Genomic DNA, 26,010 nt, shown 5'->3' with positions numbered 1-26,010 from the left:
CAGGAAAAAATGGCAACACCTTCTAGGAAGTATCCCTCATGCCTACTCAAAACAGCAGGTTAAGATGGCAATACAGGGGAACGTACCAAGATTGATGCAGCTTAAGTTGCACCAACCATTTTAATTATTTTTGTCCTTTCCAGGCCAGCCCTAAGGTTTCCATTGGTTTGCTCCCATAAACATCTGAGTCGCCAACCAAGCGCATCACTGGTGGCAAAACTGTTCCAGCTTCCACAAGAGCCACATTGAGCTGAATGAGTAAAATTTAAAGTTAAGATAGATAATAAGAGAGGGGAACAGAGAGGGGGAAATTTGTTGCCACAAAAAGTATACAAGATTCTGTTCCCTAAATGCTGTCAGTTTCAAGTGTTGAAAATTCAGTCAACTCCATAGTGAGGGAAATTTTGATGCATAAATTTATAAATATTAATACGAGGATTTCAAAATGGATTGTAAACAAACCAAATGGAGCATAAAGTCTTAATGGAACAGAAACTTGGCTCAAATGGTTTAGTCAGAAGAGAGCACCAAAACATGCACATTGTGAGTTGATCTTTGCAAAATCTGCCACCAATCACTTAACAGTGTCTGACTAGATTAATGCAAAGAATTCTGTGACATTGTGTAATTAGTTACATCAAGAAAGGAGTGGGGGTGGTGGTGGTGGGCGGGGGGCGGGGGCGGGGGGGCGGAATTATAGATTGCCAGCTGAAGTTGATTGATCTGCTGAGAATAAATCATAAAATTGTGTCAATGGAGGACTGTATTGGTCCGAAACGAAAGTGAATAATTTGCCACAGATTTGTCTGAACCCACTTACCTGGATTGACAGCTGGTAGGCATCGTTTTGTAAGCACTGAGCAAGTGTGCAATAACCTTTCATTAATGCATCAGCCATTTAAAAGGTGTCATGTACATCATTGCATTTTAAGATAAATAGTCATGTATTATTTTTCAACTGCAGCTATGAAACCAAAAGATGGAAATGTAATTATTTTAACTTATTTTAAAAGAAACATGGTAGTATCCAAAAGGATGAAAAATCTATTAAAAAGAAACATGAAACTGCTCTTAAAAAGATAATAAAGGAATCATTTTAAAGTTATAGAATAAACTAGATGGTTAAAATCTGTCATTTACACCACGCACAATGCTACTATTAATTTGTTTCCATATTATGACGCAAATATTATGTTTTAGTTTATGCACATGATCTATTATCGCAATGTCAAACTTATGGACAAATACATTCAAAGTGCAATGCAAGTTACTTACTAAGGCTACTCAGCTGTCGGATTACATTTGCTAAAGAAATGTTGGTCACACATTCCAGTTCATTCCGGATACTTCCTGGCAGTACTGTATGGCACAAATATCTGGGTTCTATGTTTCTTTTCACTAATGGCATTCTGAATTAAAGTTAGAGCGAGAAACCTGGAATAGAGAAAAACAACATTTTCTATCAGCGTTGATTAGAGTCGGTTGGAATCACTGCTATATGCAAATATGTTGCACATAACTTAATAATTGGGTATAGGTTCCCAAAAAGTGTCAAAAAATGATTTCTTCATGGAGAGGCAGACAGGAAAAAGTGCATAAGGACACTTTCTTATTCATTTGTGGGACATATGGCGTCGTTGGCTGGCCAACATTTATTGCCCATCCCTAAAACCAGAGCAGAACTGCTTTTAATCCCAGAAAGGCAAAAAATAATTTCTGAAAGTTCAGTGTTAAATAAAATCAATGTCCCTTTACTAAAGGGAGTGGGATATTGCAACCAAGATTCCATTAATGTGAAATGCTGCAGCAGAAGAAATTTCTGGTAAAGTTATAAAAGCATTCAAATTCTACTTGGATGGACTTGATTTCTTTGGAATTTATCAATAATTGTTGCTGACCTTGACACAGAGTGTGTTAATGTAATCTATCATTATGTAGGAAACCCAAAGGATTTCCGGTTGTACATCTTTTCCAATATTGCGTTCTTTTGACTTCAAATGAAGAGTAAATTCTTTTGTAATATAAAAGCAGTGCTGATCCCATTGATTGGGTTAAATTTACCCTTTAAGAAGCTGGAAGATTAAATCCAGTGCAAAAAATTGACAATGTTTTTAATTATCAGAATCCTGGATTAATTAGTTCTGCCTTTAAATTAAATGTATGACCAGAATAGAGATTTTTATAAATCTATCTAAATGAAACTTTTGAAGTAAGTACCATATTTTATCCAATTATCCACAGCAGAAAATCCAATTTACAATTTTTCATTTGACCGCTTGAGGAATTAAAGTTGAGAGACATGGGAACTCACTTTCCTTGACCACAAGCACTCTGTTCTATTTTCTTTTTGCATCTGATCCTTCAATTTCATTACCTAAGGTTTTTGATCATCATACAGACAGTAACTATTTAATGCTTCCCACTGGCATATATTTGGATGCTCTCTGCCATGCTTTTCTCTAATAAGTTGTGGATAAGCCATCTCCTGCTTTTGAGGCTTGTAATTCATTTAGATCTCACCAGAATCTTTACTCTGAATTCTGACTTGCATCAAGTTCTAGTGACTTATCAATGCTCCCAAAATGTAATTGTGCTGTCATTCCAACGCACAACACCATTAAATGTTTTGCAGCTTTTTCAAAGTATTTAACATGAAACAAGGCCTACTCATTATTTTCTACACTGCTGAACACAGCCTAGCCTGTCCATCACCTCTGTGCTTGATGACCTACATGGGGAAAGGTAGGGTAACCAAAACCAGAGCTCCCTGGATAAGAGGGAGGAGAGAGAGTGGAGATAAGGATAAAGCAAAAAAGGCGCATATGATAGAATGCCAGGTTGATGATACAAATAAGAAAGTTAAGAGGCCTAAAGAGATGAGACTGTTGATAAGTCAGACCAGATGAGATGCATCTGACAATCGTGTGGCAAGAAAGAGTGGAAATTGTGAAGATACTGGCCACAATCTTCCAATCCCCCATGGATGGTGTCAGAAGACTGGATAATTGCAAATCATATACCATTATTCAGAAAAAGATTTAAGGATTAATCCCAGCAACTACAGATAAGTCAGTTTAACCTTGGTGGTACAGGAAAACAGTCTGGGACAAAGTTAACAGTTACTTGGACAAATGCAAATTAACTCAGGAAAGTTAGCATGAATTTGTGAAAGGCAAAGTGTGTTCAACTAACTTGAGGTTTTTGATGAAGTAACAAAGAGGGTTGCTGAGGATAAAGCACTGAGTGCTGTAAATAGACTTCCAAATGACATTTGATAAAGTGTCATCTAACAGACTTGTCAGCAAAATTGAAGTCTATGGAAAAAAGGGTAAATGACAGTACAAGTTATGACTTTGAGACGTGAAGCAGTAGTAGGGTAAACGGTTATTTTTTAAAACTAAAGGAAGATATATAGTGGAAGTCCCCAAATGTGGATACTGAGGAAATTGGAGCACCCGGAGGAAACCCACACACACACACAGGGCGAACATGCAAACTCCACACAGTGATCCAAGGCTGGAATTGAACCTGGGTCCCTGGCACTGAGAGGCAGCAATGCTAACCACTGTTCCACCATGCTGCCCCTAAAAAAGCAGGAGTAGACCAACAGACCCTTCATGCCTGTCCTGCCATACAATACAATCATGGCTGATTGATCTACGTCAGCCTCAACTCTTTCTGTGCCATTTTCCCATAGCCCTCTATTCCTTGATCTGTGAAATATTTATCCACCTCTACTTTAAAATCTTCTAACGAAGCAGCCTTCATCAGCACTTGGGGTCAAGAATTCTGGAGATTTACTACCCGCAAGAAGAAATTTCTATGCACCTCAGTTTTAAATGACTGGCTCTTTATCTTGTAGCTATGTCCCCTTGTTCGAGACTCTTCCACTAGTGAAAACATTTCACCATCTACACTGTCAAGCCCCCTCAGGATCTTGTTTGAATAAAGGTCACCCCTCACTCTTCTAAATGCCAAGGAATATAGACCCAGACTATTTAATCTCCCTTGGTGGGACAACCTTCTTATTCCAGGAATTAGCCTGGTGAATCTCCTTTGGACTGCCTCCAATGTTATTATACCCTTTTTTAGATAAGGATCCAAAACTGTACACAGTATTCCAGGTGAGGCCTCACCAACACCCTGTACAATTGCAACAAAATCTCCCTATTTTTAAACACTAATCCCTTTGCAAATCTCCAATTTCCAGGGCCTTTGAAACTCATCTCCAAACTCCGCGCTCTAGGGCTCGGCTCCTCCCTCCACGACTGGATCCTGAACTTCCTATCCCACAGACCGCAATCAGTAAGGATAGACAACAACACCACCTCCACGATTATCCTCAAAACCGTGCCCCACAAGGCTGTGTCCTCAGCCCCTTACTATATGCCGTATACACCCAAATTCCTCTCCAACTCCATTTTCAAGTTTGTTGATGACACCACTGTTGTGGGTCAGATCTCAAACAATGACGAGACAAGAGTACAGGAGAGATAGAGAATCTGGTGAACTGGTGCGATAACAATAATCTCTCCCTCAATGTCAACAAAACAAAGGATATAGTCATCGACTTCAGGAAGCGTAATGGAGGACATGCCCCTGTCTACATCAATGGGAACGAAGTAAAAATGGTCAAGAGCTTCAGGTTTTTAGGTGTCCAGATCACTAACAACCTGTCCTGGTCCCTCCATGCCGACGCTATAGTTAAGAAAGCCCACCAACGCCTCTATTTTCTCAGGAAGCTAAGGAAATTTGGCATGTCCACTACGACTCACCAACCTTTACAGGTACACCACAGAAAGCCTTGTTTCTGGATGCATCACAGCTTGGTACAGCTCCTGCTCTGTCCAAGATCGCAAGAAACTACAAAGGGTTGTGAACGAAGACCAGTCCATCACTCAAACCAGCCTCTCATCCATTGACACTGTCTACACTTCCCGCTACCTCGGAAAAGCAGCCAGCATAATCAAGGACCCCATGCACCCTGGACATACTCTCTTCCACCTCCTTCCATTGGGAAAAAGATACAGAAGTCTCAGGACATGTACCAACAGACACAAGAACAGCTTCTTCCCTGCTGCCATCAGACTTTTGAATGGACCTACAACGCATTAAGTCGATCTTTCTCTACACCCTAGCTTTGACTGTAACACTGCATTTTTCACTCCTTCCTTTCCTTCCCTTCCCTATGTATGGTATGCTTTGTCTGTATAGAGTGCAAGAAACAATACTTTTCACTGTATACTAATACATACGACAATAATAAAAAATCACAGTGCCAGGGACCCTGGTTCAATTTCGGCCTCTGGTGACGGTGTGTAGTGTGCACATTCTCCACGTTCTGCGTGGGCTTCCTCGAGGTGCTCCAGTTTCCTTCCACAGTCCAAAGGTGTGCGAGTTAGGTTGATTGGCCATGCTAAATTGCCCCCTAGTGTCAGGGGGACTAGCAGGGTAAATATGAGCAGTTACGGGGTTAGCACCTGGGTCGGACTATTATCAATGTAGGATTGATGGGGCGAATGGCCACCTTCTGCATTGTAGGGATTCTATGATTCTATATGTGAAGCGATTAAAAAGGCAACAGGGCCATCAGTAAAGAAAATGGGTGCATTGAAAACAAAGGCGAAGGAGCCATCACCAACTGCAATTAACAGTTGGAGAGATGGGTGGAACACTACTCTTAGTTGTATTCTGGGCAGAACATGGTCACCAAAGAAGCTTAAACACAATGGAAAGCCAGTACAAAAAAGGGTGAGCACAGCAATTGCAACAACTATTGTTGCATCTTTTTTTAATTTATTGATGCATCCCCCTGCTGGGAGAAGTATTTGCCTGTGTTGCCCTGGTCGCACTGCTGATCATGGCAAAACACATCCACCCTGAAGCCCAGTGTGGTTTCAGAACTAGAAGATCTACAATTGACATGATCTTCCCAATGCGGCAGCTGCAAGATAAATGGCGTGAACAAAAGATTCCACTATATATTGCCTTCATTGATTTCACCAAGACATTTGACCACATAAACAAAACAGTCTATTCAAGAAGCTGGAGAAAATTGGCTGCACATCAAAGCTACTCAATATGATTTTCTCTATCCACAACTTGATGGACAAGATCAGCAATGACTGAGAAACACAAGAACCTTTTGATATCTGCAGTGGGGTCAAACAGAGTTGCATTCTTGTGCTGACACTGTTTAGCATATTCTGTTCTGCTGTGAAATGCCTCCAGGTCAAGGAAAGTTGTTCAGCTGTGTCTGAGATCCAAGACAAAGGTGTGCCAAATCCTTAAGAGTTAGTCTACATTGATGCTGCCATACTAACATTTCATACCGAGGAACATTTTCAGTGGCAATGGACAAACTCTCTCACACCTGGAAAAAGTTTGGTTTGACCATTAGCATCAGGTAGATAACTTGCCATGGTCCAATATGTTGCCACACCTGATCAGTATTTACAATGTAATGCTAGAGGTTGTTTTTAAATTTTTTTTTACTTCATTCTTAAATGTACAAAGACAATGCGCAGAGCAAACCGGGCAAATCCTAATCCATTTCCTTGTTTGCTCCAAAAAAACAATTTAAATTTCTTCGGAACAGTATGTAGGTAGCCCGACTAGAGAGGGGGCTATACTGGACCTAGTTCTGGGAAATGAGCCCAGTCAGGTCGTCAAAGTTTCGGTCGGGAAACATGTGGCAAATAGTGGCCACAACTCTGTTAACTTTAGGTTAGTAATGGACAAGGAGGAGTGCTGTCCTACGGGCAGGGTGCTAAATTGGGGGAAGGCTAACTATAGCCGGATTAGGCAGACGCTGATTGGGAGAGGATGTTCGAAGGTAAGTCTGCATCTGGCATGTGGGAGTCTTTTAAGGAACAATTGATAAGGCTGCAGGACAGGCATGTGCCTGTAAAAAGGAAAGATAGGAAAGGTAGGATTCGAGAGCTGTCGATAACCAGGGAAATTGAGGATTTGATTAAAATGAAAAGGGAGGCGTACGTTAAGTCCAGGCAACTGAAAACAGATGGAGCTCTGGAGGAATACAGGGAGAGTAGGAAAGAACTCAAACGGGGAGTTAGAAGGGCAAAAAGAGGTCACGAGATGTTCTTGGCAGGCAGGATTAAGGAGAATCCTAAGGCATTCTATTCATACGTTAGGAACAAAAGAGTTGTCAGGGAGAAAATCAGACCTCTCAGGGACAAAGGAGGGGGATTATGCTTAGAACCCAAAGGAATAGGGGAGATTCTAAATGAATACTTCGCATCGGTATTCACGAAGGAGAGGGACATGTTAACCGGGAGTGTCTCGGAGGGAGGTGTTGACCCTTAAGAGAAAATCTCCATTACAAGGGAGGAAGTGTTAGGTTTTTTTAGGGAACATTAAAACTGACAAAGCCCCAGGGCCTGATGGCATCTATCCTGGACTGCTCAGGGAGACAAGAGATGAAATTGCTGGGCCTCTGACAGAAATCTTTGTCGCTTCTTTGGACACAGGTGAGGTCCCGGAGGATTGGAGGATAGTGAATGTGGTCCCGTTGTTTAAGGGTAGCAGGGATAATCCGGGAAATTATAGGCCGATGAGCTTGACGTCAGTGGTAGGGAAGTTGTTGGAGAGGATTCTTAGAGACAGGATGTATGTGCATTTAGAACGGAACAATCTCATTAGTGACAGACAGCATGGTTTTGTAAGAGGGAGGCCATGACTTACAAATTTGGTGGAGTTTTTTGAGGAAGTGACAAAAACGGTTGACGGCCGTGGATGTCGTCTATATGGATTTCAGTAAGGCATTTGACAAAGTCCCACATGGCAGGTTGGTTAAGAAGGTTAAGGCTCATGGGATACAAGGAGAACTAGCTTGGCCATAGGAGACAGCGGGTAGCGGTCGAAGGGTCTTTTTCCGGCTGGAGGTCTGTGACTAGTGGTGTTCCGCAGGACTCTATACTGGGACCTCTGCTATTTGTGATATAAATAAATAAATGATTTGGAAGGAGGTGTAACTGGTGTTAGCAGCAAGTTTGCGGATGACACGAAGATGGCTGGACTTGCGGATAGCGATGAACATTGTCGGACAATACAGCAGGATATAGATAGGCTGGGAAATTGGGCGGAGAGGTGGCAGATGGAATTTAATCCGGATAAATGCGAAGTGATGCATTTTGGAAGAAATAATGTAGGGAGGAGTTATACAATAAATAGCAGAGCCATCAAGAGTATAGAAACACAGAGGGACCTAGGTGTGCAAGTCCACAAATCCTTGAAGGTGGCAACACAGGTGGAGAAGGAGGCATATGGTATGCTTGCCTTTATAGGACGGGGTATAGAGTATAAAAGCTGGAGTCTGATGATGCAGCTGTATAGAACGCTGGTTAGGCCACATTTGGAGTACTGCATCCAGTTCTGGTCGCCGCACTACCAGAAGGACGTGGAGGCGTTAGAGAGAGTGCAGAGAAGGTTTACCAGGATGTTGCCTGGTATGGAGGGTCTTAGCTATGAGGAGAGATTGGGTAAACTGGGGTTGTTCTCCCTGGAAAGACGGAGAATGAGGGGAGATCTAATCGAGGTGTACAAGATTATGAAGGGGATAGATAGGGTGAATGGTGGGAAGCTTTTTCCCAGATCAGAAGTGACGATCATGAGGGGTCACAGGCTCAAGGCGAGAGGGGCGAAGTATAACTCAGATATTAGAGGGATGTTTTTTTTACACAGAGGGTGGTGGCGGCCTGGAATGCGCTGCCAAGCAGGGTGGTGGAGGCAGGCACGCTGACATTGTTTAAGACTTACCTGGATAGTCACATGAGCAGCCTGGGAATGGAGGGATACAAACGATTGGTCTAGTTAGACCAAGGAGCGGCACAGGCTTAGAGGGCTGAAGGGCCTGTTTACTGTGCTGTACTGTTCTTTGTTCTAAATTGAATCCAATTCATGGTCCCCACAGAGGCAGAAAAGGCATTGTACCCTAACTTGGGCTTGATCACATGCTTGACTTAGCCCAAAGGCTGAGAAGGGCATCTCTGCTAGGTGATCATGTTTTCACCCACCAGGTTAGTATTTACATATCTAAGGCTCCACATGAGCAACAATTTGTCACTTAATGCTGAAATCAAAACAGCTGCAGCTTATGCACTGTACGCATTGCCGAACTGAGTAAGAGTGTGGAACAGCAGCAAGCTGACAGAACACCAAAGTGAGTGTCTATCAAGCCTACAACCTCAGTGTACACCTCTGTAGGAGTGAGATCTGGACAACATACGCTAGCCAAGAGAAAAAGCCGAACAGTTTCCACCTTCACAGTATCAGACGTATCTTTTAGCAGATCAAGTTATCAACTCGGATTAAAAATAACAATTCCATTTCTACAAAGTCTCATCAAATATGAAATCCATACATTTGGGTCCACGATGAATGCATGTTTTTATATGCATCAGAGGTCCTTGCAGTGCTAATTCCATCAGCATACACTGATTGCAAAGCCAACAATGTCTGAGCTGGTTTGGTCACATTCATTGTTGGATAACAGCTGTACACCCAAAGACTGTCTGTACAGCGAATTGGCCATTGGGTCATGACCTCCAGTCTCCATACATCTAATACAAGGACACCTGCTAGTGAGATATGATGGGGGATGTTAACATGAACAATTGGGAGACAGTTGTGGCCTCGACAGGCTGGCTGTTTGGAAGAGCACAGGAAGAGGTAAACGGAAATGAAAAGCTCAACTGGCTAAGAAGAGAGCGCAGAGAAAACAGATTCTAGCAAATGTGCTTTTTCTCAGTCCACTGTCTTCCAGTGACTGCCATACCACATTGGGGTGCTGAGTCACACCAGATAATGTTTAACACAGAGCTGAACCACCCATGTGCTGCCAGCACCAAGACGAATTGCAAAGATGAACCTAGAATGGAAAGTTACATTTATGACGTTTTAAATTCCAAGCCTTAGCAGATTAACATAAGGTGAAAACATTCTTCAGAATGGTAACGTGGAAAGGATGAGATAGAATGATAGAGGGGAAAATTTTCGAGGAAGCAGTCAACTGCAGTGACAGAGTCCTTCAGCATGGACAAATTAAGCACTATTGGATATCCTAAAATGATTCACAACCAATGAAACACATTTTAAACATGGTCACTTGTTGTCGTGAATGCAAAAATTAAGACCAATTTCTGCACACAAGGACTCACGAAGAGCAAATTAGATCAATGACTAAGTGATCTACATCTTTGCCACTGGTTGAAGGACAAACATTGCCTCAGGACAACTCCATGCTATTCAGTTATCCGAGCGGTCAGATGGCGCCTCAGCTCAACAACTCATCCGAAAAACAAAGTAGCACCCTAGAGGTTAAAATCATATTCAACTCCCAGGGCAGAATTGAAAATACTGTCTTAAAGGTTAGAAAGACAAGTGCAGGTTGGATTTATTTACTTTACAGAGAGTTTAGTGAATAAATGAAAAGGGATTGCCCAGGGAGTGCACTTCTTTTGATGTCAACCAAATAAACTAAATTAAACAAACTCAGGGACAAAACAAAGAGGGCAGCCCCCAAAAAGGGAACTGCAGGAAAAGCAGAAAGAAAATATAAAACATTAAATCAAAATGTGATTAAGGGAGTTGATAATACAGTCCCTGCCGTGCGCAATGAGCATGGAAGAGCTCGATGGTGCCCTCGGACACCACATGCTCCCTCTCCAGGGGCACCTGGCTGTGAATCAGCAGTTTAGAAAAAAGGCTAGCATTAATAATCAACCAGATAGATTAGTATTTTCAAATTACAAATTCCTGCAGGCTCCATTTGTATAAACAGCTTCAGCTGGTAGTCTATAATTTCACTTCTGTAACCTGCAAGTTTCACCCAGTTTACTTCAGCCATCTCCTCTTCTGCCAAGGAGGACGGAGGATAATCTATTGAATACAACTAATTAGATAATATAACCCTGGTCAGACATATACTCAATGACATTGGTGCTCGACTAAACAAAAAGCAGATATTTTCCATCTATAGTTATCACCTCTGTCAGGAACAAAAAACAGTACGGCACAGGAACAGGCCCTTGGGCCCACCAAGCCTGTGTCAATCACGTTGTCCTCCCTCTATACCCTGCCAGATCATGTGCCTATTCTGATAAGTCTTTAATGTCACTAACATATCTGCCTCAACCACCTCACTTGGCAGTGCATTCCAGGCCCCCACTACCCTCTGTGTAAAAAAACTACTCCTGCACATCTCAACTGAACCTTTCCCCCCCATACCTTGAACTTATGTCCCGTTGTGAGTAATTATTGCCCTGGGAAAAAGCTTCCAACTGTTAACCTTCTCTATGCCCCTCATAATTTTATAAACTTCTATCAGGTTGCTCCTCAGCCTGAGTCTTTCCAGGGAGAACAATCCAGTTTATTCAATTTCTCTTAGCTAATAACCTCCATACCAGGCAACATCTGGTAAACCTTTTCTGTACTCCCACCACGTCATTTTTGTAGTGTGGCAACCAAAATTGGATACAGTATTCCAAGTGTGGCCTAACTAACATTTTATATAAAACTAACATAATTTGCCAACTTTTATACTCAATGCCCCACCAATGAAGGCAAGCATGCTAGGGTGGCACGGTGGCAGTGGTTGGCACTGCTGCCTGTGCCAGGGACCCAGGTCTGATTCCCAGCTTGGGTCACTGTCTGTGTGGAGTTTGCACGTCTCCCCCACGTCTCCATGGGTTTCCTTCGGTTTCCTCCCACAGTCCAAGATGTGCGGGTTAGGTGGATTGGCCATGGTAAGCTGCCCCTTAGTGTCGGGGGACTAGCTAGGATAAATGCATGGGGTTGTTGGGATAGGGCCTGGGTGGGATTGTGGTCAGTGCAGACTCGTTAGGCCAAATGGCCTCCTTCTGCACTGTAGGGATTCTATGATTCTATAATTTCTTCACTACCTTTTCCACCAGTCCTGCCACTTTTAAGGATCTGTAGACCTGTACTCGCAGATCTCGGTGTCTATTTTCCTGATGGTTCTGCCATTTATTTTATAGCTCCCACCTGAATTGGATCTACCAAAATGCATCATCGAACATTTGTCCAGATTAAATTTTATCTGCCATTTCTCCGTCCAATTTTCCAACCTGTATTTTGCTGTATTCTCTGACAATCTTCATCATTATCAGCAACTCCAGCAATCTTAGTATCATCCACAAAGGAGATAGAAAAGAGTGTAGAAGAGACAGCAGGTAAATAGCACAAATCGTGTTAAGGTTTAATGGATGTGGCGGCTTTTGCTGATACCATAATTTTTCATGTTCTAATATAACCACGTATAGTAACATAGATGTGCACCTGTAAATCTAGAGTTTCTTTTATCTTGATCAATTGGGCCAGTGGGCTGGTGAATGGCAGATGGAGTTTAATTGAGATAAATGCGAGATGATGCATTTTGGTAGATTGAACCAGGGAAGGACGTACTCAGTTAATGGTAGGGCGTTAGGGAGAGTTACAGAACAAAGAGATCTAGGGATACATGTTCATAGCTCCTTGAAAGTGGAGTCACAGGTGGACAGAGTAGTGAAGGCGGCATTCAGCATGCTTGGTTTCATCGGTCAGAACACTGAATACAGGAGTTGGGACGTCTTGAAGTTGTAGAAGACATTAAGAATATAAGAACTAGGAGCAGGAGTAGGCCATCTGGCCCCTCGAGCCTACTCCACCATTGGATAAGATCATGGCTGATCTTTTTGTGGATTCAGCTCCACTTACCCGCCCACTCACCATAACCCTCAATTCCTTTACTGTTCAAAAATTTATCTATCCTCGCCTTAAAAACATTCAATGAGGCAGCCTCAACTGCTTCACTGGGCAGGGAATTCCACAGATTCACAACCCTTTGTGTGAAGAAGTTCCTCCTCAACTCAGTCCTAAATCTGCTTCCCCTTATTTTGAGGCTATACACCCTAGTTCTAGTTTCACCCGCCAGTGGAAATAACTTCCCTGCTTTCATCTTATCTATTCCCTTCATAATCTTATATGTTTCTGTAAGATCTCCCCTCATTCTAAATTCCAATGAGTATAGCCCCAGTCTACTCAGTCTCTCCTCATAAGCCAATCCTCTCAACTCCAGAATCAACTTAGTGAATCTCCTCTGCACCTTCTCCAGTGCCAGTATGTCCTTTCTCAAGTGAGATGACCAAAACTGTACACAGCACTCTAGGTGTGGCCTCACATCGGTAAGGCCACACTTGGAATACTGTGTACAGTTCTGGTCACCCTATTATAGAAAGGATATTATTAAACTAGAAAGAGTGCAAAAGAGATTTACTAGGATGCTACCGTGACTTGATGGTTTGAGTTATAAGGGGGGGCTGAATGGATTGGGACTTTTTTCTCTGGAGCATAGAAGGCTGAGGGATGATCTTATGGAGGTCTATAAAATAATAAGGGGCACAGATCAGCTAGATAGTCAAATTATTTTTCCAAAGGTAGGGGAGACTAAAAATAGAGGGCATAGGTTTAAGGTGAGGGGGGAGACAGAGTCATAGAGTCAGAGGTTTACAGCATGGAAACAGGCGCTTCGGCACAACTTGTCCATGCCGCCTTTTCTTCTTCAAAATCCCTAAGCTAATCCCAATTGCCCGCATTTGGCCCATATTCCTCTATACCCATCGTACCCAAGTACCTATCTAAATGCTTTTTAAAAGACAAAATTGTACCCGCCTCCACTACTACCTCTGGTAGTTTGTTCCAGACACTCACCACCCTCTGAGAAAATTGCCCCTCTGGACACTTTTATATTTCTCCCCTCACCGTAAACCTATGCCCTCTAGTTTTAGACTCCCCTACCTTTGGGAAAAGATATTGACTATCTACCTTGCCTATGCCCCTCATTATTTTATAGACCTCTATAAGGTCACCCCTCAGCCTCCTACGCTCCAGAGAAAAAAAGTCCCAGTCTATTCAGCCTCTCCTTATAACTCAATCCATCAAGTCCCGGTAGCATCCTAATAAATCTTTTCTGCACTCTTTCTAGTTTAATAATATCCTTTCTATAATAGGGTGACCAGAACTATACACAGTATTCCAAGTGTGGCCTTACCAATGTCTTGTACAACTTCAACAAGACGTTCCAACTCCTGTATTCAATGTTCTGACCGATGAAACCAAGCATGCCAAATGCCTTCTTCACCACTCTGTCCACCTGTGACTCCACTTTCAAGGAGCTATGAACATGTACCTCTAGATCTCTTTGTTCTGTAACTCTCCCCAGTGCCCTACCATTAACTGAGTAAGTCCTGCCCTGGTTCAATCTACCAAAATGCATCACCTCGCATTTGTCTAAATTAAACTCCATCTGCCATTCGTCAGCCCAATTATTCAAGATCCCGTTGCAATTGGAGATAACTTTCTTCACTGTCCACCATGCCACCAATCTTGGTGTCATCTGCAAATTTACTAACCATGCCTCCTATATTCTCATCCACATCATTAATATAAATGACGAACAACAGTGGACCCAGCACTGATCCCTGAGGCACACTGTTGATCACAGGCCTCCAGTTTGAAAAACAACTCTCTATAACCACCCTCTGGCTTCTGTCAAGAACAGTAAGTCGTCTCAGGTGACTCACCTGATGAAGGGGCAGCGCTCCAAAACCTTGTGGCTTGTGCTACCGAATAAACCTGTTGGACTTTAACCTGGTGTTGTGAGACTTCTTACTGTACTTACCCCAGTCCAACGCCAACATTTCCACATTCTGTCAAGAAGCCAACTTTGTATCCGTTTAGATACCTCATCCTGGTTCCCGTGAGATTTAACCTTATGCAACAACCTACCATGCGGTATCTTGTCAAAGGCCTTGCTAAGGTCCATGTAGACATCAACTGCACTGCCCTCATCTACCTTCTTGGCTACCCCTTCAAAAAACTCAATTAAATTTGTGAGACATGATTTTCCACTCTCAAAGCTATGCTGACTGTCCCTAATCAGGAGAGATACAAAAGTGTCCAGAGGGGCAATTTTTTCAGAGGGTGGTGAGTGTCTGGAACAAGCTGCCAGAGGTAGTAGTAGAGGCGGGTACAATTTTGTCTTTTAAAAAGCATTTAGAAGTTACATGGGTAAGATGGGTATAGAGGGATATAGGCCAAATGTGGGCAATTGGGATTAGCTTAGAGGTTTAAAAAAAACAAAGGGCAGAATAGATAAGTTGGGCCAAAGGACCTGTTTCCATGCTGTAAACCTCTATGGCTATGACTTTCCAGGATGGTGGAAAATGACAAAGAAAACCTTTACATTGTAGCTTTCTAAGTGTCCCAAAGCACTTCAAGACCGAATAGATTATTTTTTGTTCCAAGTTTTTGACAGCAACCGTGACATAATTCAAAGGCACTTTTAACGTGTGGTACATGTTCCAAAGGGTAGAACTATACTATGTCTTGATTGCTAAAGAATTCCCAGCAAGGAAGAGTGATTTTGGAAAACAGATGTCACAGGGTTGGTTTGGAGGCCTTTAAAGCTATTTGATCTCATCCTTTAGGCATCTCAATATTTGATTTATTATTGTCACATGTATTAACATAGTGAAAAGTATTGTTTCTTGTACACTATGCAGACAAAGCATACCGTTCACAGAGAATGAAATGAGGGAATGCGGAAGGTAGTGTTACAGTCATAGCGAGGGTGTAGAGAATGATTAATTTAATGTAAGGTAGGTCCATTCAAAAGGCAGCAGGGAAGAAGCTGTTCTTGAGTCAGTTGGTACGTGACCTCAGATTTTTGTATCTTTTTCCCCCGACGGAAGAAGGTGGAAGAGAGAATGTCTGGGGCGCGTGGGGTCCTTAATTATGCTGACAGCTTTTTCAATGAAGTGTAGACAGAGTCAATGGATGGCAGGCTGGTTTGCGTGATGGATTGGGCTACATTCACGACTTTTGTAGTTTTTTTGTGGTCTTGGGCAGAGCAGGAGCCATACCTAGCTGTGATACAACCAGAAAGAATGCTTTCTATGATGCATCTGTAAAAGTTGGAGAGAGTCATTGCTGACAAGCCAAATTTCCTTAGTCTTCCGAGGAAGTAGAGGCGTTGGTGGGCTTTCTTAACTGTAGTGTCGGCATGGGGGGGGGGGTGGGGGGGGGGGGGGGGGGGGGGGGAGAGGACCAGGACCAGGACAGGTTGTTGGTGATCTGGACACCTAAAAACTTGAAGTTCTCGATCCTTTCTACTTCGTCCTCATTGATGTAGACAGGGACATGTTCTCCTCTACACTTCCTGAAGTCGATGACTATCTCCTTTGTTTTGTTGACATTGAGTGAGAGGTTATTTGTCATCGTACCAGTTCACCAGATTCTCTATCTCATTCCTGTACTCTGTCTCATCATTGCTTGAGATCTGTTCCACTACGGTAGGACAGTAATAGTAATAGTCCATCAGAGCATCTGCTTCTTCAATGAATCAGTGTTCTGGTCTCAGTTTTCATGGCAGTTTGTTGCAGCTATCAATCAACCTCCATGAAAATAAATACTTCCAAGTGCCAAAATTTGTAAACATATCCTCAGAATCAAACCAACAGATTTCCACAAAAAGATGTCCTCTTGTTCAGATAATTATTTTTTTTATTCATGCCACTCACATTCACTCGACAAATGCCGAGGATTGTTAGAGGAAACAACAGGATATTGATAGTTTGGAGACTTGGGCACAGAAATGGCAGGTGGAGTTTAAACTGGATAAATGCAAGGTGATGCATTTTGGGGATCAAATTTAGATATGAATTATACTGCAAATGGCAGAACCCTTAGTAACATTAACATACAGATAGATCTGGGCATGCAGGTCCACAGTTCCCTCAAAGTGGCAACACAGGTGGCCAAGGCAATTAAGGCGACATATGGCATGCTTGCCTTCATCAGCCAGGGCATTGAGTACAAGAGTTGGGAAATCACGTTGCAGCTATATAAAACCTTGGTTCGGCCACATTTGGAATACTGTTCTTTGAATGCAAAGAAGGTTCACCAGGACGTTGCCTGGTCTCGAGGGTGTTGACTATGAGGGGGGGTTGAATAAACTAGGATTGTTTTCACTGGAAAGACGGAGGCTGAGGGGAGACTTAATAGAGGTCTACAAAATTGTGAGGGGCAATAGACAGGGTGGATAGTCAGAGGCTTTTTCTCAGGGTGGAAGTGTCAATTACAAGGGGGCACAGCTTCAAGGTGAGAGGGGGAAAGTTTAAGGGAGATGTGCGGGGGAAGTTTTTCCATGGAGAGTGGTGGGTGCCTGGAACGCGCTGCCAGAGGATGTGGTGGAAGTAGGCACATTAGCAACATTTAAAAGGCATCTGGATGGGTACATGAATAGGGAGATAATAGAGGGATGCAGACCAAGGGCAGAAGGTTTTTTTTTTGGTTAGGGCATTATGACTGGCACAGGCTTGGAGGGCTGAAGGGCCTGTTCCTGTGCTGTACTTTTTTGTTTTATACCACCAACTGCCAGTATAGGCCTGCAGGTAAATTATTCAAACTTCACAATACCTAAAGGACAACTCCAAACATCAACAATTTCTGTGATCAGCCAAAAACAGGCCAACTTGCATCCATCTCTGCCTACTCTCGTGATACCAGGAGAGGGGTGCTACTGAGCAGAAGCTTCAGTGGACCAGCCATGTAAATACTGTGGTTACAAGAGCAGATCAAAGGCTGAGAATGCCATAGTATCTCATTTGAAACCCCAAAGCCTGTCCACCAGCTACAAGATACAAATCAGGAGTATAATCGAATATTTTCCACTTGCCTGGATGATTATGGCAGTTGAGATTATATAGTTACATGGTACGTATAATACTCAAGAAACTCAACATCATTCAGGACAAAGCAGCTCACTTGATTGACACTCAATTCACCACAATAAACATGCACTCCCTTCACCACTGATGCACAGTGGCAGCAGTGTACTGCATCAACAAGATGCTCTACAGCAATTCGCCAAGTCTCTTTTAACTTCTATCACCTAAAAGGACAGGGTAACAGATTCATGGAAAAACCACTATTTGCAAGTTCCCCTCTAAACTGTACACGATCCTGCCTTGGAATTATGTCACTGTTGCTGTATCAAAAACTTGGAACTCCCTAACAGTACTGTGGGTGTACCTACATCACATGGACTGCAACAGCTGATCACAAACTTCTCAAAGGGATGGACAACAATTGCTGGCCTGGCCAGTAACATCCAGATCTCAACACAAAAAAAAGCTCATGATCAAGTTATTCCCCCTCGACAGATAAATATGCTTTTAAATAAAGGTCTGCTGCTATGCAGAGATCAGTAACAATGCTTAACCGGTGGCAAAATAAGACAGTTGACACAGGTTTTTGTCTTCTTTCCAAAGAACTTTAGAACGGAAATATTTTACATTGAAATCCAATGCTATTTTCCAGTCTCAACAACCAAATGTTTTTGAGAACCACATTTATATTGCGGAGCACTTCTGCTCCAGAAATCAGTGATCAACATACCATGTAACTATATTCCTCTATCCAGCTCCAATGCTGCATCAAGTATGATGATTGAAATTTGAAGGTAGAGTTTGGTGTTATTTTGGCTAACTTCTACTTTAATTTCATCAGTTGAGAAGCAGAAAAATACATAGGCAGCACAACGACATGCTTTAGATTCAGAGGTGGGACTCAGCTCTGAAGTCATCGTTAGATCTGCATCACTGAAAAGATAAAATGCCTGTCTGCAGCAGCTCATAGTAGTTTGACATGTAGCTGATTTGACTCTCAAATCTTTAACAAATTGGATTTCTGCCTGTCACTACAAACAGGATATGAGCTCAGATTTCACCTCGCAACATGTTCTGGTGATAATGTTAAGGATAATAACAATGACTGCCCTCTGCATTTAATACAAACATTCACTTTCAAAATTGTTTGAACTATGTAGATATAACAGGAGCAACTAATTTGGGTCGGCAAGCTGATATGGGTGGACTGCCAAGGGATTATTGCTGGGTCCTCAATTACTTACATCTATGACTTGAATTAAGTGACCGAACATATGGTTGGTACATTTGTTGCTGAGACAAAGATAAGTAGAGAAATAAATTAGAAAGGGATACAAAAACTTCAAAAGGGATATAGCTATGTTAAGTGAGTGGTCAAAAAAATTGGCAGGTGGAGTATAATGTGGGAATATGTGAAATTGTCCACTTTGGCAGGAAGAATAGGAAAGCAGTATGTTACTTAAATGGAGCGAGATTGCAGAACCTGCAGGTGTTCTGGTACATGATTCAAGAAAAGTGATTTATTAATGTCACATGTATTGGGATACAGTGAAAAGTATGGTTTCTTGCTGTTAAAGTCCTGTTAACAGTTTAGCTGTTAACATCTCATTGCGAGCTATACAAACAAAACATACCATTCCTAGAGTACATAGGGGAGGAGGAAAGGAGAGGGTGTAGAGAGAGTATAGTGCTACAGCCACAGCTACGGTGCAGCGAAAGATCAGCTTAATATAAGGTAGGTCCATTCACAAGTCTGATGGCTGCAGGAAAGCAGCTGTTCTCGAGTCAGTTGGTACATGCCCTCCAACTTTTGTATCTTTTTCCCGGCTGAAGAAGGTGGAAGAGAATATGTCCGGGATGTGTGGGGTCCTTGATTATGCTGGCTGCTTTTCCGAGGCAGCAGGAAGTGTAGACCGGATCAATGGATGGGAGGCTGGTTTGATTTGATTTAATTTATTATCGTCACACATTTTAGTTTACAGTGCAAAGTATTGTTTCTTGTGTGCTATACAGACAAAGTGTACTGTTCATCGAGAACATAGAGAAGGAGAGGGTGCAGAATATAGTGTTACAGTTCAATTGGGCTACGTTCATAATCCTTTGTAGTTTCTTGCAGTCTTGGTCAGAACAGGAGCCAGAACAAGCTATGATACATCCAGAAAGGATGCTTATTATGCAGGTACAGCAACGGAGAATGGAATATAAAATAGGGATGTTTTGCTCCAGTTATACACGGCATTGGTGAGATCACATCTGAAGTACTATGTACAGTTTTGGTCTCCTTATTTGATAAAGGATATAAATGAATTAAACAGCTCAGAGAAAGCTTACTCGACAGATATCAGGGATGAGGATTATCTTATGAGGAAAGGTTAGACAGGTTGGGCCTGTATCCACTGGGGTTTGGAACACATGAGGGGTGATCTTACTGAAACATTCTGAGGAGACTTGACAGTATAAAAGGATGTTTCCCTTTGAGCGAGAGACTAGGACGAGGAAAAACAGTTTAAAAATAAGGCCTCTCTCACTCGAAATGGATATAAAGATTTTTTTCCCCTGAGGGTAGTGTGTCTTTGGAACTCTTACCCAGAGTGCAGTGGAGGCAGGGTCATGGGAGTCAAAAGTTGCTAGGGGGTGGCAGAAAGCTGGAACTGAAGTTACAGTAAGAAGTTTAACAACACCAGGTTAAAGTCCAACAGGTTTATTTGGTAAGTATTCGCATTCCAACCATTATTCATGTAAATTGAGTCTGTGTCTTTATAAGTTCTGTTTGTGAACAGAATTCCCACTCACCTGAAGAAGGGGCTTAGAGCCTCGAAAGCTTGTGTGGCTTTTGCTACCAAATAAACCTGTTGGACTTTAACCTGGTGTTGTTAAACTTCTTACTGTGTTTACCCCAGTCCAACGCCGGCATCTCCACATCATGACTGAAGTTACAGTCAGACCAGCTATGATCTTATTGAATGGCAGAGTAGGGACAAGGGACTGATTGGTCTACTCTTGCCCCTAATTTGTCAGTTAGTCAATATTAGGAGTATAGCCCCAAGAACCTGGATACGGTACAAGCACCTACCAATTGCATCAGGAGTCTCGGCCTTTGTTCCATGCACCACATCTCCATAATGTCTATCAGGCCTTATACCCAACATTCTATGCTTCAGCTCACCCTCATACACTTAACACTGTTGCAAGCCTCAAACACACACTTAACAGTTTTCACACGCTGCCAACTACTCAACCATCACAGACACATCACCAGATTGCAGTACACTCACTTGACACTCTTCCCCCTCTTCAATACAACCAGCAGCAGCAAAAACTGTAAGGAGAGACTCAACTGCATGTTCTAACCCCCTGACAATGTGAAAAGGGCCATCCCAAAGCCATGATCAATGGCAAGGCTAAAAGTATCAAAGCGAGCAAATCTGAATCCCTATTTCTTGTTCTCTCATCTCGGTCTCTTCTGACTGAGAAGCTGCTGTTGCTTAAACACTTACTTTCTCTGCTTTCTTAAACACAACTGTCCTTGCCCCGTATTCTTTTCAGACACCAAGAACTGCAACTACTCAGGCCGTGGCGGAAAAGAGAGAACACAGTACAAATGAAGACACATTATCCCTCGACTTCATTGTTGTAATCACCTGCTCAGAAATTGATACTGTGCACACCATGAAGAGATATCATGCACACACCCTGGAACCAGGGCAAAGAACAATGATGGTGCAAGTACCAGCTTGCCAATGTGTAAGGGCGGACACCAATTCTGCGGGGGATTCAGACAAGAACTTCAATGGTTCAGGTAAGGAAAGCAGCTACTGGGAGGTGGTGGAATAGTAATATTGTCACAGGATTAGTAATTCAGGGACACAGGGCAATCCTCTGGGGACCTGGGTCCAAATCCTACCACAGCAGATGGTGGAATTTGAATTCAATAAAAATCTGGAATTAAAAGTCTAACGATGACCATGAATTATTGTCTGATTGTCTTAAAAACACATCTGGTTCACTAATGTCCTTTAGATAGGCTGGGAGAGAGCAAGCTTCATCCCTTGTTCAACATTAGGAAGTTAAGGTAGCATGTAGTCTGGACTGGGGAGCTCCAAAATGTCAGCCCAGGCATCAAAATCAGCAGTGCATGCTTATTGAAATCCTGATCTGCTTGCTTTGCATGCTGTCAGCAGACATTAGCATGTGCTAATCCCTTTACTGATAGGCATTCAACACGCTTCACATTGAAGTGTGTGTATATACAACCTGCAAATGCCATTTTTTTGGGACCTTAAGGGACTTAGAGCATCCAAAAATGATACTGAATCCAAATTCACCCCGTATTTTCTTCTTTTCATTATACACATTCTACAAATTCAGTCTATATTAGCAACCGCAGTAGATGCTGAAGCCAGATGGTCACTCATTTCTGATTTTAACCAGCCATTCTGGACAATAGTCAGGGAAATCATCAATCACACCCCTCGATGGTCAGCTCACTGGATCTAAACATTTAGGGACAAAAATCTCTGCAACCAGCATATTAGAATAACTTGATAATTGGTTACAAAAAATGTGAATTCTCATGGTGGTATAGTGCAACCTTAAGCTGAACAGGGGAAGCGTTTGTTAATCAGAACAAGTGACATTTAACTGCCACCTGAAGCTGGGAAAATAACAGTCTGGTATCCATGCAATACAAACTACCCCATAGTGCAGCAACCCTCTCACAGGCTAAGGAGCACCACCCTCAGCCAAGAGAACCACTTGTCCATTCTCACTGGTCAAAAGCCCAACAACCCCCAGGTGAATAAGTTCCCTTGCCACTCTACCAATCAAAGAATACAACTCAAAGCGACACTTTGAGAGCAAACATGTAGCCAAATACAAGAACACAATGACAGAATCAGAATCACAGAATACTACAGTGCAGAAAAGGCCCTTCGGCCCATCGAGTCTGCACCAATGCATGAAATGCCCTGACCTGCCCACCTAATCCCACTTGCCAGCACTTGGCTCATAGCCTTGAATGTTATGGCGTGCCAAGTACTCATCCAGGTACTTTTTAAAGGATGTGAGGCATCCCACCTCCCAGGCGGTGCATTAAAGACCATCACCACCCTTTTGAGTAATAAAGATTTTCCTCAAATCCCCCCTAAACCTCCCACTCCTCACTTGTAACACGTCAGGCATTACCACAGGCTACCAGACAAAATAATGGACTTCAGATTGGGTCTCATCTTCTGATATGACAATACTTGACTTAATTATGGTTTACTGTGGTCTCTTCCAGGAGATAAAATTTTACTGATAAAAGCAAAAAACTGCGGATGCTGGAAATCTGAAAGAGGAGAAAATGCTGGAAAAACTCAGCACCTGTGGAGAGGAGCACAGTTAATAATTCGAGTCTGTATGGCTCTCCTTCAGAGACTTGATGGTTCATTTTGAAAATTTAAACTGTGCCTTGATCAGGACAAAGGCTTAGAACCACAGGTGGGAGAAGGGCTGATTGAGTGTCACCGCCTTCAAGCGACCATCTTAGCTCACCTGCACAAAGCATTGAAAAGGGCAGCAAACAATTTAAAGACAGATCCACCTCGATCTAGAGAAGCAAATAGACCTTCAAAGCAAGGGGAGAGGGAGACACCCAGAAGCAACTAATGTCCTGCTGCTATGTAACTTCGTAAGAGTTTTAACAACACCAGGTTAAAGTCCATCTGATGAAGGAGCAGCGCTCCGAAAGCTAATGGTATTTGCTACCAAATAAACCTGTTGGACCTTAACCTGGTGTTGTTAAAACTCTTACTGTCTTTACCCCAGTCCAACGCTGGCATCTCCACATCATGGCTATGTAACTTGACAGCTAAAAGTGCCAGATTTGCAGAACCAGAAACAAAGAAATTTCTCTCCTCTTTGCGAACCTGCAATCTCTGGCAATTCAGTGGAAACCATCACAGCTGTAGAAACAACTCTGCAACCAAGACCTTCACTCAGATATCTTCAACACAGATCAGGTCTGGATTGAAATGTTAGGGGGAAGTTTTTCACACAGAGGGTGGTGGGCGAGTGGAATCAGCTGCCGTCAGTGGTGGTGGAGGCAAACTCAATAGGGTCTTTTAAGAGACTCCTGGATGAGTACATGGGACTTAATAGGTTGGAGGGTTATAGGCAGGCCTAAAAGGTAGGGATATGTTCGGCACAACTTGTGGGGCTGAAGGGCCTGTTTTGTGCTGTAGTTTTCTATGTTTCTATGAATATGGACTCATCTTTAATTTTTAAGTATCATTTTATCTTAATTTTTAAAGAATCTTTGTGTATACATGTTAGTAACCATCTTTTCTTGGGTAACTTCCAGAGAAAGTGTGAAATCAACTAACCTTTTCCTCAAGTAAAACAGTTTTGTGGCTGGTTTGTTTTTAAACTGTATTACCCATTCCAAGGGTAAAATATAAACAAACGCACAATACATTGTTCATGGACAACTTTGTGGAAGCACTTAGTGGAAATGAATAGGGTTGGGAAGCATTTTCTGATCAGGGCCAGTGTGATCTCCTGGACTCGTTTCGATCGCCTCAGGGGGTCGGAGAGGAATTTCCCAGATTTTATTTTTCCCCATATTGGCCCTGGGGTTTTCGCCTCTCCCTGGAGATCACATGGTCTGGAATGGGGGGGTGGGGGTGAGTTAATAGGTTGTGATGAACAAAGCATCGTAGCTGTGAGGGACAGCTCGGTGGATAGGATGTAGATAGGCTGGAAAATTGGGCGGGGATCCTGGATTCAGGATTCAATCCTGGACCGGGGAGCGGCGCGGGCTTGGAGGGCCGAAGGGCCTGTTCCTGTGCTGTATTGTTCTTTGTTCTTGTTCTTGTTCTCACCTTTGCATTCGTGGCAAATTTTTGGCAAAATCAAACAGAATTACTCAATCAGTGGGGGTTCATGCGGTGGGGTGCGGGGTCATTTTTTTCCCTCAGTTGGATGAATCAAAGCACCACAGCATGATTTTGTTGCATCTGGACAAGTCACAAAATACCCCCACAGCAGAGGCAGATTTATATTGATATTTTATGCTATAGGTACAAATTAATAATTGTATTTCATATACAAACTATATTTATACAGCATCTTTAACACCACAAAACATCCTAATCTGTTCCATGGGAGCATTATAAAACAAAGTATGACACAGCCAGATAAGGAGATATCAGATCCAAAGAGGTAAATTTTAAGGAGCGTCTTCTTAAAGGAGGAAAAGGAGGTAGAGACATGTCAGGAGGGAATTCCAGAGTATGGGCCTAACTGAAGGTTAAGTACAGTCTGAAGTCAGAGCCACCTATGTTGGAACAATTAAGAGGCCAGAATTAGAGGAGTGCAGATGTCTCGGAGTTGCTGGGTTGGAAGAGATTAGGAAGGTGAGGCCATGGGGGATTGGAAAAAGAAAGTGCAAATTTTTTAAAAAGGCATTGATTAACCAGGAACCACTGTAGATCAATGAGACCAGGTGTGATAGGGAACAGGGCTCGAGCGCAAGTTAAGGTATGGGAGTTTCCGATGATCTCAAGTTTAGAGGGTAGAGTGTTGGAGATCAGTCCCATTGGAATAGTCAAATCTAGAGGTAATGAAGGAATGAATAAGCATTTCAGCTGATGTGCTGAGATAGGACAAAACTGGACAAAGTTACAGGAGGTGGGAATGGACAGAGAGAGTAATGGCATGGACCAAGGTCAGAAACTTATTTCAGGTCAAATATGACACCAAGGTTGCAAACTGACTGGCTTCATCTCAGACTTTTGCCAGGGTGAGGAATGGAGTCAGTAACTAGGGAATGCAGTTCGGAGCAGGGACTGAAAACAATGGCTTCAGTTTCCCCAATGTTTAACTGGTAGAATATTCTGTCTATTCAGTACTGGATTCTGGATAAGTAGTTTGATCATTTAGCAACATTGGGCATGTTGAGAGGGGCGAGGGTGGGATAGTTAACGTTCAAGTGAAAATTAACACATGATTTTGGATGGTGTTGCAGAGGAGCAGTAAGTACATAAGATAAGAAATAGGAGCAGGAGTAGGCCATCTAGCCCCTCGAGCCTGCCCCGCCATTCATGAAGATCATGGCTGATCTGAAGTGGATCAGTTCCACTTACCCACCTGATCCCTATAACCCCTAATTCCCTTACCGATCAGGAATCCATCTATCCGTGATTTAAACATATTCAATGAGGTAGCCTCCACCACTTCAGTGGGCAGAGAATTCCAGAGATTCACCACCCTCAGAGAAGAA

At 42.7% G+C, this 26,010-nt stretch overlaps 1 protein-coding gene across 3 annotated transcripts in view; it reads right to left on the bottom strand.

Annotated features, from left to right (window-relative positions):
* Positions 1 to 26,010, bottom strand: part of wasf1 (WASP family member 1) — a 128,027-nt gene that overhangs the window by 60,072 nt on the left and 41,945 nt on the right. For all 3 annotated transcript variants that reach the window (XM_078212335.1, XM_078212336.1, XM_078212337.1), the window contains exon 2: positions 1,276 to 1,434. In XM_078212335.1, the coding sequence (XP_078068461.1) occupies positions 1,276 to 1,408 (133 nt within the window). In that variant the 5' untranslated portion in view covers positions 1,409 to 1,434. The remainder of the gene's footprint in view (positions 1 to 1,275; positions 1,435 to 26,010) is intronic.

Source organism: Mustelus asterias, chromosome 5, assembly GCF_964213995.1.
Source record: "Mustelus asterias chromosome 5, sMusAst1.hap1.1, whole genome shotgun sequence".
In the NCBI taxonomy this organism is placed as follows: domain Eukaryota; kingdom Metazoa; phylum Chordata; class Chondrichthyes; order Carcharhiniformes; family Triakidae; genus Mustelus; species Mustelus asterias.
This window is presented reverse-complemented; position numbering and strand designations above follow the sequence as displayed.